Genomic DNA, 16948 nt, shown 5'->3' on the forward strand with positions numbered 1-16948 from the left:
GAGCTGTGAATGCAGAGCAGAGCAGAACGTTTTCTGCCAAGGATATTATTAACAAGGTCTAGTTTTAACCCAGTCAAACCCAGGACATTTATATGCAAAACACTGACCTTCTTTGGTGGCAAGACGTGAGGAATCTGTGTGGGATGGAGTGTTGTAGACCAGCAGTGAGCTACCTGCAAGGCAAAGAAAGGGAGTTAGAGCAGTCTGGTCACAATCTGCCACGGGGAGCCATGAGGGCAGGTAGGATATGTTGTTAATGGCATGAAGAAAACTAGTTTTGCTGTTAATTAAGCACACATCTTCTGTGAAATTCATCTGAAAGCTTGATAGCTGCAGATCACATGTGCTGCTGTTTCCTCACTTGCAAAAAATAAAGATATTTATCTCCTTCACTGAGTGCCTTGATGTCCCCCATTGAAAACTGATCTTAAAGGGTGAGGTTGTACAGGTACAGGATCTATCCCAGCACAGCCTCCAGAAATGCCTGTGGCACAGATTATGTGACAGGATAAGGAAGAAGCTTTTCTCTCTCTAGCTGTGATAGAGAAATTTCCTGTTTGAGGAACAGGCAGGAGAAAAGACACAAATTGCACCGTCAGGAGCTTTTTGGCCATTTTTAGAGTGTCACATGCTTGGTTTGGGGCCAGCAGCTGCACAGCTCTCACTGGGATTCCAGCATCTCCCTGCTCTGGGGAATGAGGGAGCAGCTCCCTTGGTTCAGAGAGGCCTTTCCATCCAGCCCCAGGTGACACACAAGTGCAGCACACAAAGAGCCTGTTGGAAGGGTCTCTGCAGTCTGTGGGGGAAATGCTCCTTTCTAAGCATTTCCCTCTGTTCTCCTGTAAACTCTCCTGGAAATGGAGGAGGAGATCCTGGGAGTCCAGGGAAGCCAGCATGAAATACCCATTTCATGGCTGTCTGGATAAGTGTGCTCACATCACCCCCCGGGCTCACCCTCCCTGCAGCTCTTGGGGCAGCTGGGGCTGGGTCAGTGGCAGCCCTGACAAGGCAGAGTGTCCTGTTTGTGCTGGTGGTGTGGCTGGAGCAGCACCAATCCTGCCCTGAGTGTTTTTACAGCTCTGCAGATCCCCTCCATGAGCCCTGAGCATCCCCAGCCCCTCAGCAGGGCAGGAACCCTCTGTGCGGGTACCACAGCACAGCCCAGCAGGACTGGGGGCTGAGCCCTGCAGTCCCATGTGCCTCTGGTGCACATGGCCCCAAATCACCTCAGCTGCCCCTCGGTGCTCACAGAGCATCTGTCTCCTGTGAGAGCTGAGCTTTGGCCAGCTCCCTGCCAGATTTGAGAGCCATTGCAGCTGCTGGATCCTGCTGGCCCTCTGCTGCAGTGGATTTCTGTCCTCCCCAAAGGCAAACAAAGCCAGAGACTGCACAAGCCAGCAGGACACAGAGGCAGGAGGTGCTGGGAAACAAAGCTGCTGGCAGGGAGGGGAGGGTAGATGGTACCAGATGCTGCAAGTCAGGGGATGCTTCCAAAGACCAGGATGGATAGTGAACGAGGAGGTAAAGAGTTCAGAGGGATCCCAAGGGCACCCTGGCTCTGAAAGCTGCCAATAGCCAAAGGGATTGGTTGAAATATTTAGGGAGATTGGCTGCTGGAGGAATTGAAACAACTCTATCCATGTAATTCATATTTTCATCAGACACTTTCTGGCTTTGGCATTTCTTTCTTGAATATCTGTGGGGAAACTCCTGTCCACTACTCTCTCCTTTTCAGGTTATTTAAAGCAATCCTGAGTGCAACGCCCAGCCCAGCTTCCCCCTGCCAGACAGGGAAGTACAGGGGAATTCAGAAACGTGGTTTTCTATGACTAAATGGGCTGGAAATGGGTGGCTGAGGGGGGGTGGGGTGATGAATAGCACTGAGCGAGCAGGATCAACCTATAGCTACTTTAGGGTAAAAAATGCAGCCCAAGCCACTGGAAAGGACCGGCGCCTCCCCCGGTTTAATTGCTCAAAGTTCTCACCTTTGCCCGGCAGTCTGAGGTTTCTGGTGGGAACACCACAGAGAGGGAAATGTGTTTCCTATTAAGGGTTTCAATGGAGGAGGGAAAGGGAGAAAAGCAGAGACCCAGATCAGGACAGAGGGAAGCAGGCAGACAGACACAAGCCAGGCTGCTCCTCCCTCTCCTGCCGGGGCAGAGCTTTGGCTGTGATTAATTTTCATTTTTGTTCCTATTCCCCCTCCCTGGGTCAGAGACACCGTGGATGGGTCAGCTCTCTGGTATGGTTAATGCAATGAGGGCTTTCTCCTGTAATTAATGTTTAAACACGTTATTTTATGGCATCCCCACCCTACCCTTTCTTTTATTTCCCCTGCATTCATTACAAAATGATGGAGAAGGACTGAAAAGCAGGAGAGTTTTTCCCCTAAACCCTTCCCTCTCACAAGGCAGCTCATCCTTCAGAGGGGCAGGAATATATTGGTTCCACAGTCTTGAGGTCTATTTAATTTGAAAGTCTTTTTCACCCACACCTTCCCCAGGCCCTACACAGCTCCTGCTGGAATTCAGGTCCTGCTGCACTTGGCAGGATGGTTTTACTGGGCATTAACACATGGCTCAATACCACTGATCAGTTTTCTACTTCTCACCACAGCCTCATTCTTTCCCCTTCAGGCTCTTCCCCTTTGTGCACACCCCACAGCCTGGCCCCCACCACCAGGGAGGGAAAGGATGGAGGTGGCAGGTCAGCTTATTTTGATCTTCATCCCAATGATAGCACGAATGCATCCCAAACTCCCTTTCCCTGCCCAACAGCTGCCTGGAGAGGATTCACCAGGCAGAGTGTGCTGAAGAAAGATCAGTCTGGAGCCCCAAAATGGTGGGGATGAATAAAAAGAAGGGAAATCAAGACATGGCTTCACGATTTTGGAGAGGGAACTAAAAGAATCATGCAAAGAAAGATGGTTGTTTGAGGGGGTGGAAAGGGAATTCCCTGAAAAAGTCACTGGGCTGCTTTGGGAGGCTCCAAAGGATGGAGAGTGCTGCAGGACTGGGCTCTGCACTCTGAAATCTCCTGAGGATCAGAGGAATTCCTGCCAGCTTCAACAGCTTGTGGCAACAGGAAACAACTGCACCATTTTGAGCCAGGCCTAAGCCAGAGACTAAAGGTGCTGTGGGATGAGTTTGGGTTACTCTCAACTGCATTACACTGCTCACCTTGAGCCTTCCACTGCTAAAACTCAGACTGAGCTTTTGTTGAGGTCACAAAGATGTTACTGGTTTATTTTTTCAGTCTGGACTCAGATGTGCCAAAATAATGTATTTCTACTAAATACATTAAGGAAGTTTTCACCCTGATTAGGAGTGTAAAATTCTGAGAACCTTCTGGGAAAGCTCATTTTCAGGGGGTCTCCTTGTTGGGTGAGCAAACAGATGAGAAAGTTCAGATCAACTTTGTTTCTTGGAAAACAAACCCCAAAGTTAAGGATTCATAAATCATCATAAATATCCAGCTTAACATCCTGAGACCACAGACATCTTTAGGGAGCCTGGGCAGAGAAAATCCAGCCTGTAGGTCTGCAACTCCCCCAAATCCTCCTGTGCTTGTGGCCACCACCTATTCCCTGCCCTAAGCAGGGAATATCTGTGGGACAAGCACCCTTCCAGAAGGGGGAAACTCGTGAAAATGAAAGCCCAAATCCCCATGGCACTGAGCTCCATGCTCAGCACTGAACAGCCACTGGTCTGGAAAAGCCATCAGCTCCTCTGGAAGGTGTTACTCCACGAGGGAGACAGCCAGCACTGCCCAGAGCAGCCTGTCCTCGGGCTGGGAGCAGCTGCAGGGAAGCAGGAATGCTGTGCCCAGCTCCAGCAGCCAGGAGCTGCTCTGACAGCACACACAGATCCATCATCCTACAGCTGGGATGGACTGGGGCTGAATTCCCTGTGAAACAGGAGCGAGCAGTCTGCCTGAGCCCAGCAAGGTTCCTCGGGTTTTGCAGTGGCTTAATAGCACAGAAATCACTGCAGGCACTGCCCTGGCAGGACAGGATGTTTTGATGATAATTATTGCAGCAGCACTTAAATGTTGCAGCCGCACCAGGGCTGCAGTGCTGGGCTGTGGAGGTGTGAGGCACAACCCCTGCTCCACAGACCCACCATCCTGTGATAGATGAGGCATGCCATGGCTGGCTCTCACAATTAAAAGGTAAATATTATGTATATGCTAAGAGAAGTTTTATAGATTTATACTGATGTTTGGCCCCCTTGCATTGTTATCTGAGGGTGGCCTCGGTAGTTGGGGCATTTGGGAGGGTCGACTCGTTCCTGTGGCAGCACCTGACCTCCAATCAAGATGTCAAGAAGTGATCTCCACCCCTGGACAGCGAAGGAGTCAAAGGACAGAAGTTTGGGAGGGGCTAAAGGGTTAAAATGTGAAACCTCCATTGTGTGGATGAGCACATAGTGGGAAAAATCCTCTACTCCTGGCGCTGTTGTATTTTCTCTGTTCAGTCTTCTGTTGTATTTTTGATAAGGTTTTAATAGCCCTTCTAAATTTTTGGAAGTGAATAGCATTGCTTACAATCCCAGGGGCCCAGCAAGAAGGCAGGATGGCTGGTGCCACCTTACAGACAGCAAAACCTCCTAATTTCAGGTGTTTAAAGGCAAGGTGTGGCTCAGGGACTGCTGCCCTGAGTGTCAGCATGCCCTGGTGCTGCCTTGCTGGCCATGGAGAGCAGTGTGACCAGACTCCAGTCCAAGGGTGGGGTCAAGCAGGAAGTTGCTCCTGAGAAATGGGCAGCAGCAGATGGTAAAATTGGCCTCTGAACCCAGATTTTTGGGCTTATGCCATGAGATCAACTATGCAATTCCCCTAATAGTGCCTTTGGTCAGCCCAAACAATGGGACACAAACACTGGGGATGATCCTGGAGATGCCACCTGGAGAACTCTGCTCCTCTGCCAAGCTTTCCAAATCTGGCCAGCTCGTGTGCTTTGAACCTATCCAACTCCATCTCTCTGACAATTCTCAAACCTTATCAATAAGACAGTTCATATCTTGTGAGAATTCAGAAGCGTTTCCGGTTACAAAGTGCCTGATTTCCCCAGCCCCAGTCAGCAGGTTTGGCCAAAGCACTGCTGCCTGCACAAAAATGCTTTCCCATTTCCCAGGAAATGGTCTAATTCCACAGGCAATCCTTTGAAAGCCCTTTGAAAGCTTTCTGTGGATTAGCAGCTATTTTCTGATGAAACAGAATTAAATTTGCCAATGATTTTGTATGGGAAATAATTTTATTGTCCGGTCACAAGGGACAGAAACTGTTCAAATCCAACAGTTTGGTTTTTTGTTGTGAATCATTTCCTTGGCTCGACTTCTCAAGAAAAATAAAGGTGGGGCTTCCAGAGACACCCATCTGTGATCTAACTTCTGTGCCACTGAAATCTGTGAAACTCCCACTGATTTTGGAAGAGATCAACTTTGAAGAAACACCCTAAATTCTGTATCTCTGCTTCACTCTGCTTCACTGGCCAGAGGAGACATCTGCAGCTGCCTTTTCATCACAATTGGATTTTCTAGTGGAGAAAATACACTTTTGCCTTTCTCTCCCTGTGCTTCCACCTTGATTTATGGCACCTTCTCCTGATTTTTGAGTGCTTAAATAATGATAGTCCTGTAAAAGCTGTTTCACTGGGAAAAACAGCAGAGCATGTGGGCCCAGCTCCAGCTCTCTGCCTCATCAGAGCACCATTACCCTCAGCACACCTTTGTGGGGAAAGGAAATGCTTTTAGCTCCATTTCTAGGTGAAGAGGAGACATTTGGAAGCTGTGGGTGTCATGATTGCACAGAAGTCTTGGAAAAGCTGAAATCTAAGACTCCCAGCATCAGGTGCATGAGCCGCCCCTAGGGTGATTATTCCTGTTTGGGTGCTGGGATAATACTTTTCCAGCCAGCTCACAGCTCCTGTATTTGAGGCTTAATAGAGCAAAAAGGGGGATTGGATCCATCCCATATTGAAGTGTGGGGCAGAAAGGAGCAATAAAGAACTTCCACAACCTTTCTCTGCTCATTTGCATTACAGTACATTTACATATGGGGAATCACTCTTGGGTTTTCAACTCTCTCCAACAAACCTGGGCGTGCAGGAACACTGGGTAGCTCCAACCCCTGGACATTGTGGGTCCTGCTTATGGGGAGGGCACAGCCCTCGAACTGCAGAGTTGTGGAATCGTTTGCCTCAGACAAATCAGTTAATGTCAGGTTTCAACTCCGTGGCAAATTTGTGTATTTTTATCACATAGCCACAGATGTTGTTATCTGTAAGACTTATCTAATCTCCTCCAGAGCCCTGCTCGGTTCTTCACCTCCCTGATAGCACCAGTAGCTCCATCTGTGTTCATCTGAATTTTCCATGACCATTTTATTCCTTGTTTCCCTGACTGCTCTCTCTGCTTGCCTTTCTCTGTTCATTTCCCTGTCCCTTGCTGCAGGAGGAGCCCTGGGAGTCCCACCCCCGGGGCAGGGGCTGGGATGGGCCAGGGCAATACTCACTTTCCCTGAGGTAACTGAGGTGAGAGAGCAGAATTTCTGTGTTGTAGGGGGAGGTGGTGCGCAGGAAGTCGTCCTTGTTCATTTTGCAGAGCTCTTTGCCGTCCATGTTCTGGAAGATGGTGGTGTCGATCTCCATCAAGCCGTACTCCTTGATTGCCCACTCCAGCCACTGGCGCACGTGCTCCTGGGTCCAGAGGGTGGGATCTGCCAGGAGAGAACAGAGGATGGGCACACAGCACCTCCAGGGTCCCTGCAGCCCTGCCAGAGCGCCGGCCATTGCTTCCACAAGCAGATATATTGAATTTACTGACCCCCTTTGCCAGGATGGACAGGCACTGTGCTGGAGCAGGCTCAGGATGGACAACCTGGCCTGGTCACTTCTGGCTGTCCCACCTGCCCCAAGCTCCCTCCTCTGCCTGGGGACAGGCCTGGTGACATTTGACTCTTCCCTGTCTGGAACAAAGCTTCCCAAGGGAAGCTGAGCCCTTTGAGAGGGAGTTCCTGTCCCTGTTCTGCAAGGCTGTGCAGTGACACCAGGGCTGTGCGAGTCCCACCATGGGCATTAGGGAGCCCACAGCTGGCATGAGAGACCCTGAGCATGGGCTGTTCATGGTCAGCAAAGGGACTCAGACAATAAAAAATAAGATATTAAAATAAAATAAATTAAAAATTAAAATTAAAAAATTAATTAAAATTAAAATGAAATAAAAACTTAAAATAAAATAAAATAAAAGAAAATAAAAGAAAATAAAATAATAAAATAAAATAAAATAAAATAAAATAAAATAAAATAAAATAAAATAAATGATGTGGCTAAAACAGAGCAGCTTGTCCTGGGTGTGAGTTGGAGTTATTCACCCCGAGGCAGGAGCACAATTCTGCCTCCACTGTTGCTGTAAAGGCAGCCAGCTGTGAGGCCAGGGTGGATTTTGGGCTGTCTGGGCGTCCCTGAGTGTCAGCAGAGCTCCAGCTGTGGGATCTTTATTGCTGCTGGTGACGTAAGAGACGCTCCGAGCCCGGCTGGAGCTCAGGCCCTGTGGAGATGAGTGGCTGCACCAGTGGTTAAAAAAAGAAATTAGCCTTTGAATTCTGGAAAGGGCATTAGATCAGAGGGCCCCAGCAAGAGCTGGTGCCACAGCACTGACTGTCATTTTCAGAGCATATCAGCATTCTCAGATGTTTCCTGTGCTGCTGCTCCCCACGTATCCGATTTCCAAGCTGGGGCTGCGCATTCATGTTCTGCTGCAGCTGGAGAGGATTGCAAAGGGTTCAGACTTTGGAGATGTCTGATGTGTCACTCACAGCTGGTCCAGCTCTGAGACAAACCTCAGGCTCCTCAGAGCCCGGGGAGCCGAGGACACGGATCACGAGCATTCCCAGGGCTCTGGGGGTGCTCTGGGCAGAACAAGAATTGCCTCTGCCTGGATTCAGCAACACCTCAGCCCAGGGCTGGACACTGGGTGCCCAGGCTGGGGGCAGCCCTGGGCACCAAAGGTCGGGAAGAGCCCATACCTGGCATTCCTGGGCACCTGAGCCCTGGAGTAATGGAGAAACTGAGACCAAGGGCACTGAAATTATATCTGAGACCTTTCCCACTGAAGCACCAGAAAACCTGAGCAGCTGAAAGCTGAATTCAGAACAGGGAATTTACAACCCCACACCTTTGCAAGTCTGCTCTGAGAAGGACAGATGGATTTCTTTCAGGTTTTGGCCATAGTTAATTCAAATTCTGCTTTCTAAGCACTGGCAAAAGGCTCTAAATTTTACAATGCAAGTATTCAAGGGAAGATTCTATTTTTTTGTTGTTTAATTGAAAGACTTATTTGTCTTGAGTTTTGAAAACAGCCCAATATCTAGAGGGCAGAGGGAATTTGTGACCTCCCTTTAAACACTGTAAAAGACATTGAATGGTGTCTGAAAATCTGCCTTCTTGAAACATGGCTTAGAGCTCATTATTACTACTATTGTAAGCCTAATGTGACATTATTCTTGCTTATCTTCACCCTAATGGTCTATAAATCTCCATTCTGGATTAAATTAAAATATCCAAATGCCATTCTTGGATGACTTGGGCCTTCTTCCTGCAGCCAGAGATCTGGGATGATGTTCATTATTGTCTTTCAAAGTCTGGTAAATCTCTGCTCTTTCACAAGGCTCTCAAGGGTTTGATTTGTGGATGGTCATAAGCAGGGGAAAAGTCCTTTTCTTCACTTTCCTCCAAAGAGGAGATTCCAAATCTTCTCTTCCACTGGGGGCACTAAAGTAATTTTCCCTATTTAAACAATGCTAAACTTTAGCCCACCCATGGTTTTTTTAACCATACAGGATAAATCCTGCCCCTGGAGCATCTTTAATAACACAGGGACTGGTTGGTGCCAGCTGCACCTTTCCAGGCAGGGTGACACTGGACACAACTGTGCAGCTCAGCCAGTCCCTCAAACATCAGCCTGAATGGGGCTTAGAGGTTTGTCATCAATCTTTTATTGGCTTCTCCTCACTGCATTCAGCTCAAGCTTTTCCTTTTCATCCTAAATGGCAAACAAATTCTTGGGAATTGTCATCTGCTCGTGGTCAAGCCACGCTCAGAGAAAGGAGCTGAATTCCACGAGTGCATTTCCTCCTGCCCTCACTGCCCTGCTGAAAGCCTCAGAGCCAGGGCGAGTTCTGGGAAGTCACTGGGCCAGCACTTGGCCCCTTTGCTGGAAACTTCCTGGCCCTGGCTGTTTATAAACTTCACAGGCAAACAGCTCCTCACTCCAGGTTCAGCCTTCCCCCCACAGCAGCTCTCACCCAAATGCATCCAGAGCATCCTGCCAGCTCCAAGCAGCAGATGTGGATACCAAACACAAAGAAAGATGGACAGGAAAGTTTCTGTGTGACAACTTTTGGAAGGATAATGCAGTTCCTGCAAAATATAATTTTTCTGGATTTTTACTTCTAACAAAAAAAAATGGAAAGAAAGTAGCTCATTTTGAATCAATCAGTGTGACTTGAAAGTGCAGCTGGATCCTGAGAGCACCAGGGGAGTTATAACTTAGGCCCCCCTCATTCCCCTTTGATCATCCCCTACATGTCCCAGGAAGCAGATTCTCCTCCAACACATGACAGGAGATGAATTTGGTTTAGCACACCAAAACAACATTTCATTCTGGGGAAAAAAAAAAAAAAAAAAAAAAAAGAAAAAAAAAAAAAGAAAAAGCACCAATTATCTGCTGCCTATCCTGATTCAGATCATGCACTGGGACATGGGAATTCCCACTAGCCAGAAACACCAATATTTTCCTTATTTTTTTTCTGTGGTTTGTAAGAGAGAAAATTCCTCTGGGAGTGGATAAAGAAACCAAACAAAAAACTTCCAAGCAGAGCAGGGACAGCTGCCCCAGCCCGTGGTGGTACCTGCGGGGACGATGACCCTCCTCTCGTTGGTGGTCATGTTGGGGGGAGGCCCGTTCTTCTCATCCATGTAGGTGCTGTAGCTCATGGGGTTGGACTCGGTCCCTGCTCCCACCAGCTTCCCACACTTGTTCATGCTGCAGTCCACGGGGGACTCCCTGCAAGGCAAAGGCAAAGCTGGGTGACCATCAGTGCCCCTCCATCCCTACACACAGCAGGGCCCATGGACACGGGCCCATGGGGACCCTGGCAGCTCCCTTGCAGACAGGCCATTCCTGACCTGGTGCTGGGTGTCATAAGGGCTCTGTGGGGCACACAGGGGATCACTGCTCATGCAGGTGGAGTCCCCAAGGAAACGACTCCAGACAAGGCAATGTCTGCAGCGGCTCTGAAATACCAACGCTCCCAGACCGGGTAAGGAGCCAGTGCCCAGGACACCAGTCTGGGGGCTATGCCCAGTATCTCACCCCTGGCTGCTCAGTGCACTCCAGCAGTCCTGCAGGCAGGCTGGCTGCTCCTGGGAGCCCTGTCAGGCTGTTCCATCCTTTGTGGTGCTAAAACACGCCTCGTGTTGCACTGGAGCCTGGCAGTGGCACACAGGTGCTCTGCTCACCTGCCCCGAGGTGTTTCTGCAGAGCTCACAGGGACACAAAACAGCCCTTTCATGACATTAACAAAGCACCCAGAACACCCACCCAAAGGGACAGGGCTGTCCCCAGAGAACACCCAATGGCAACACAGTCTGATTTGTACAGGGTTGAATGGGATGGAACTTGTCTCCTCTTGGAGCCTGCAGAGCTGCAGGAGCATTTGGATAACACTCAGGGGCAGGCTGGGATTGCTGGGCTGTCCTGTGCAGGGACAGGAGTTGTGGGACCCTTCCAGCACAGCCTGTTCCATTATTCTATTGTTCAATTATTCAATTATTCTAGTCTTCTATTATTCTGTTATTTTATTATTTTATTATTCTCTGATTAGTAGTGCCACAGTTCACAACCTGGTGAGGAAATGGGGGCATCTTGGATGGCCCAGGCATGAGTCAAGAACTTCAGCCCCCAGTACTGGGTGTGAAAAGGGCTCTGGCCCAGTTTAACTCCTGAGGTGCTGGGTGGCAAAGAGAGGACATCCAGAACCGTGCTAAGCCTGGCCTACTGCAGACCCCTGGGGAGGCTCTGGAGAACTGTGAGTCTCCAAAGCCCAGACAGGGAGCAGGGGTTGTGCTTTTCTGCAGCTGCAGGAGCAGCTCCTGCCTTTCCTCCTTCCAAACCCAACCCCGAGCCTGCCAGGCACACACAGCACATCCCACCTCGAGGGACTTCCAGGGAAGGGCACATCACTGCCCTCACCTTCCCAAGGGGGGAATTCGTGCACAACCTCTGCACAGAGCAAGCCCAGGCTTTAATCCCAGATTTAATCCCATTTCCAGGGAAGTTTAGGCCATGTTTAATCCCAGAGCTCTCCTCCTCCTCTGCCAGAAGCCAAGAGTTTTGGGAGGGAACCGTTCCCTGCAGAGTAAGAATGGTGACAGTGCACAAATCCCACCCTCCGAGCTCAGCTGGCAAGAATTCCAAGAAGGACACTAAACAAATTTGTCTCTTAACCTGAACTGGGGGGGAGGGAGCAGTGCCTGAAATTCAGTTATCATGGCCGGGAGATAAATGCTCCACCGAGATATTCCAAGGCAGACGGTAATTTTTTCCTCATGTCTGACGAAGGGAATGTTGCTGGAAAATGGAAATAAGATGTATAACTTACACATGTTCGAATTTAAGGGTTTACTGGTTCGCCTACTGTTTTTCCAGGCAGGGAACCAAAATCCGCCTTCAGAGAGGCAACTGCTGAAGGCTCCATGTGCCCAAGGCAGCCGGGAGAGGCTGAGGAGCTGCAAGGACACGGGGGTTTTGCAGGGGTTCAGCACTGCTGGTTCCTGTGGCACTGCTCCTGCCAGGTGGGAAAGTGCCTGTGCTGCCAGGGAATGGCCCCAGGGCAGCAGCGAGGAGCTGAGGGCTTGGGCACGGAGCTGAGAGAGCTGAGTGCAGCTGGGCACAGAGCTGAGGGCTTGGGCATGGAGCTGAGGGCTTGGGCACAGAGCTGAGGGCTTGGGCATGGAGCTGAGTGCTTGGGCATAGATCTGAGGGCTTGGGCACGGAGCTGAGGGCTTGGGCACGGATCTGAGGGCTTGGGCATAGATCTGAGGGCTTGGGCACGGAGCTGAGTGCTTGGGCATGGATCTGAGGGCTTGGGCACGGAGCTGAGAGAGCTGAGTGCAGCTGGGCACAGAGCTGAGGGCTTGGGCACGGAGCTGAGGGCTTGGGCATGGAGCTGAGTGCTTGGGCACAGAGCTGAGGGCTTGGGCACAGAGCTGAGTGCTTGGGCATGGAACTGAGTTCTTGGGCACAGAGCTGAGGGCTTGGGCACGGAGCTGAGAGAGCTGAGGGCTTGGGCACGGAGCTGAGGGCTTGGGCATGGAGCTGAGTGCTTGGGCACAGAGCTGAGGGCTGCTGGGCACAGCCTGGGCCAGGGAGGGCCAGGGCGGTGTCCGAAATCTGGTTGTGACCAAGCGATCCGGCTGTGACAGTGATCCAGGGTGTGACACTGTTTCAGGTGTGACAGGATGATCCAGGTGTGATGATCCAGGTGTGACAGAGTGATCCAGGTGTGCCACTGTGCTCAGGGGTGTGATTCTGTGCTCCAGGGACTCCTGCTGTCCTCCAGCATGTCACATTGTCTTCAGGGTGTGTCACCATGATACAGGGTGTGACAGTGTGATCCAGGGTGTGACATTGTGCTCAAGGTGTGACGCTGTGCTCTGAGTCATATCCTGCTCCAGGGTGTCAGACTCTGCTAAAGGGTGTCACAGAATGCTCCAGAGTGTGACACTGTGCTCCAGGCTGTCACACTGTACTCCAGGCTGTCACAGCATGCTCCAGGGTGTGACACTGTGCTCCAGGCTGTCACACTGTACTCCAGGCTGTCACAGCATGCTCCAGGGTGTGACACTCTGCTCCATGGTGTGACACTGTGCCCCAGGGTCTCATGTTGTTTTCCAGGGGCTCAGTCTGTTGTGCTCACAGATCACTGTCCCTGGTGAGTGACCAACCTCCTCTCCTGCTCTTCCTGGGGTCCAGAGTTCTATCTCCCATCCTGCTCTGGAGTAAAATTTCCCTGGAAAATGCCCCTGCAGATGGGACAGGCACTATTTATGATCAAATAATTCTATATATTTCACTCATACAGCTCCAGGATACAGGGAATGCCTTCCCACTGCCAGAGAGCAGAGATGGATGGGATACTGGGAAGGAATTGTTCCCTGTGAGGGCGGGCAGGCCCTGGCACAGGGTGCCCAGAGCAGCTGTGGCTGCCCCTGGATCCCTGGAAATGTTCATGGACAGGGCTTGGAGCAGCCTGGGACAGTGGGAGGTGTCCCTGCCCATGGCAGGGGTTTGGATTTGGATGGTACCTAAACGCCCTTCCAGCCCAAACCTCTCAGAGATTCTGTGACTCTGTGTTATCCAGACTCTTGGATAACAACACCTTGTAAAGAGCCTCTCCATGTTTCTGCTGGCATGGAGTGAGCACTGGGACAGAGCAGAGGCCTTGGCTGGCTGTGCTCCCTGCTCCCATCGTGCACACCCACATGACCCTGGCAGTGCAGTAACCAAAATAACCCCGGGGCTGTGAGATCCCCTCAGGTTTTTGGGATGCTTTTTCACATGACAGGCTCTGCTCTGGCAGTTCAGACCCTGCCCATCCCTTGCTCTGTGCCTTAGCAGCCCAACCAGAAACCTCTGGCAGAAAGGTGTGAAGAGAACTTTAAGACACTGAGGTGGCCCTGCCGGCACTGTGGGCAGAGGAGCTGCTCCATGAATCCTGCAGGACACTGAATGTGCCTGGCAGGGTCGTGTCCCTGTGGCTTCAGAGCTGCCTCCCTTCCCTCTGGGGAAGTTCTGCGGATGGCTGCATCCAGAGCTGACCCTGTAGGACACACGTAACTGGGAATAGAATCACCCAGCTGGGCAGGAGACTGAGCTGTCCCTGAGAAAGCACCATGGAATCTTCCGTGACAGCAAGTGAGAAGATCCTTAACTGTGTCCTCTGGAACCCAGCATTTCCTACCACACACAGCCTTTTCTTGGGAACAGAGACACTTTTGCCAGCCTGAGGCACCCCTGCAGCCCCTGCCCTGCCCCAGGGCAGGGATTTACCCCAGCAGGAGGAGGGTGTAGCTGTGGCCACACAGGGAAGGATTCAGCCTGGGGAACGACAGCATCAGAGGAGAGCAGGGAGCTGTGAGCCATGGATGAATCCATGGAATGTCGCTCCTTCCTCAGCTCACACATCACCCAGGGGCAGGCTGGGATTCATAGAAATACTCCCTCATCATCTGAAAGGGTTTGTGCCAGGGCATTTCAGCTGCCAGACCAATCCCTGCCTTTTCCCAGACGTTGCAGGGCTCTCCATGCTGGATTTGTCAGGCTGTGGATGCCCACAGGTAAATGGGCACAGGCTGGTTCCACAAGCTCTCCAGAGCACAGTTCCTGTGCCAGGGGCAGAGTCCAGGGAACAGGAAGCACAACTCATTCCCACTGTCCAGAGGCTCCTTGCTCCAGCAGCTCTCACTGGGGATGCCAAGAGTTTGCATCCTTTATTTGGGACAGTTTTTCCTAGACTGGCCAAAATGAGCAAGCAGCTTGCCTGACACTGGCCAGTAAATCTTCTGTACAGCTCCAGCCTGGGCTCCAGAGGTGAGGAAATAAAATAATTACTGTCCCAGGTCTCTGTCTAGGAACCACCTTTGACTTCTGCTTGAAAGAGCAAAATAATGGATTTCAGGAATTTCTGAACCTAACTCAGGGGAGTGTTTCCTCCTTTCTATCCCTCTTTTCCTATCTTTTCATTCCTTCTTTCTTCCACCCCTCTTTTCTTTTTAAATTTGCTGCTTTTTGGTGTAGAGCCCCATTTTAATTTGTTGTTGAGTGAAGGAAGGAAGAACAGACACTGGGTTCTGCCTGTTGTCCTCTCTTACAGAGGGAACAGCCAGCTCCTCCAAACTTGCATCTGCCTGCGCTTCAGCCCTGCTCTCGGGAACGCCTCGGGAGGAGGGAATCTCCACTGAACGAGGCTGCAGAACTGCCAAAAGGATGCAAAATCCAGGCCGTTTGTCCCAGCCAGGTAAAGGCAGGCAGGAGGGAGCACTTGGGGCAGAAGGAGCCGGCAGATCCCACTAGAGGGCTCACACGCGGCTCCGCGGGGAGCGGCTCCGCGGGCGCCAGGGCAGCTCCCCTCGCCACGGGCTGGCACAGCCCCGGGCACCAGCACCTTGGGGAGCCGAGCTTGGCGGTATTTGCATGTTCTGCAGCGAGAGAAACGCCAAATCACGGAACCCCGGAGGGGTTTGGACTGGAAGGACCCTTCAAGCCCATCCAGTCCCACCCCTGCCATGGCAGGGACACCTCCTGTTATCCCAGGCTGCTCCAAGCCCTGTCCAGCCTGGCCTTGGACACCTCCAGGGATCCAGGGGCAGCCACAGCTGCTCTGCAGTGTCTCCGCAGAATGGCTCCAAAGCATCTCCAAATTTCATTATTTCAGCTGGACAAAATCCGTGCCACAGCTGGGATTGCCCAGGGAAGTTTGCCCACATCCATCAGCACAAAACTTTCTTTCACATTTGAACATCAGACACATTTTATAATTTTTTTTTTAATGGCTCACTAAGTTTAGCTACAAATGCAGATTCAGTAAATTCGGTAAAAGCTCAGTAAATACAGTCAATACTGTATTTGGAATTGAATTAATTTTTAATTTATGTAAAATATAAGGAAGACTCTATTATTAATATTGGTTGTAAACTGGGTTAAACTTTACCCCATACTGTTCTAAATAATTCTCCTCCTTTATTCAGTAAAATTTCAAATGTGATTTTTTTTTTGTTTATTTTGTTATTGTTTTTAAGTATTATTTTAAATGGGTTTTCCTCTAAGCAAGGTGCTTTTTGAGGGCAAGGGCAGATTTTGAGCCATAACCTGCCTCAGGGTCTAATAACAGTAGAGGAGTTAATGAAATTTCTACATCTGAATGTTGCAATAATACAGAATTTCCAACCTTCTCCCATAAAACATTGATGCCTGCCTGAGCATTCCCTACAGGCAGTTAGAAGGCACTTATCTGGAAAATTCTTTCCAGTTTGAGGGCAAACCAGGGGATCCTGGCATGGGGTAGAAAGCTGGGTGGGCTTTTCATGTTGTTTAACACTTGGAGGGGTCCTTCAAAGACCCTTCTGCCACCCTGCTGAGGACCAAACCCCCATCACACCCTCAGCCCTGCTCCTGGTCTGAGAGAAAGAGCAAAGCTGGGCACTGTCCCTGCTGTCCCCTGGCACTGGCAGTCCCTGGAGCTGTCCTTGGCAGAGCACACGACCCCCCAGTCCTGCAGCACTCCCACCCAGGTGACAGCACAGCCCAGGCTGGTCCTGCTGGGGGCAGCTGCAACTCAGGGAGAGGACACTTGAGAGCAAGAGAGGCAGAGCCAGAGGGGCACTGGGTGTTCTTCAGCCTGCAGCTAGAGTTAGGTGGGATTGGGACCTGGGACTGGCATTGCCACTGGGTTTGGCATTGCCACTGGGTTTGGCATTGGCATTGGGATTAGCACTGGGGTTGGGATTTGGGTTAGCATTGGGGTTGGCATTGGGGTTAGCATTGGTATTGGGGTTGGGACTGGCTGCTCATACGTGTGTGGGGTTGGCCAGGCACTTGATAGGCTGGGGAATGAGAGATTGGAGTGGCCCAGTCCATCCGCACTGGGCTGGGATGGACATGCAGGGCAGGGACGAGAGGATGGAGGATGGGGGGAATGTTCTCCTGTCTGTGTGCCCTGGAGCTCCCGTGCTAAGGAGTTATCCAGAGGCAGGGTGGAAACTCTGGCAGTGCATGGCCCTGACATTCACAGCAGATTTTCTTCTCTCCTGACAGGGGGTTACCTCTTTTTAGGGACACTGAGTGCAGATTTTATGTCCAAGAACCTTGGAGCCTTGAGCAAGTCTGTA

The 16948-nt window shown here is 50.8% G+C and overlaps 1 protein-coding gene across 7 annotated transcripts in view; it reads right to left on the reverse strand.

The window, feature by feature from the left end:
- The window catches only part of FLI1 (Fli-1 proto-oncogene, ETS transcription factor), an 88975-nt gene that overhangs the window by 19769 nt on the left and 52258 nt on the right, over positions 1–16948 (reverse strand). For all 7 annotated transcript variants that reach the window (XM_085560090.1, XM_085560093.1, XM_085560091.1 and 4 more), the window contains 3 exons: positions 9910–10064; positions 6514–6717; positions 108–173 (listed from right to left, as the gene is read on the reverse strand). In XM_085560090.1, the coding sequence (XP_085416216.1) occupies positions 108–173; positions 6514–6717; positions 9910–10064 (425 nt within the window). The remainder of the gene's footprint in view (positions 1–107; positions 174–6513; positions 6718–9909; positions 10065–16948) is intronic.

This window comes from Lonchura striata, chromosome 24, assembly GCF_050655825.1.
Source record: "Lonchura striata isolate lonStrDom1 chromosome 24, ASM5065582v1, whole genome shotgun sequence".
NCBI classification, from domain to species: Eukaryota; Metazoa; Chordata; class Aves; order Passeriformes; family Estrildidae; genus Lonchura; species Lonchura striata.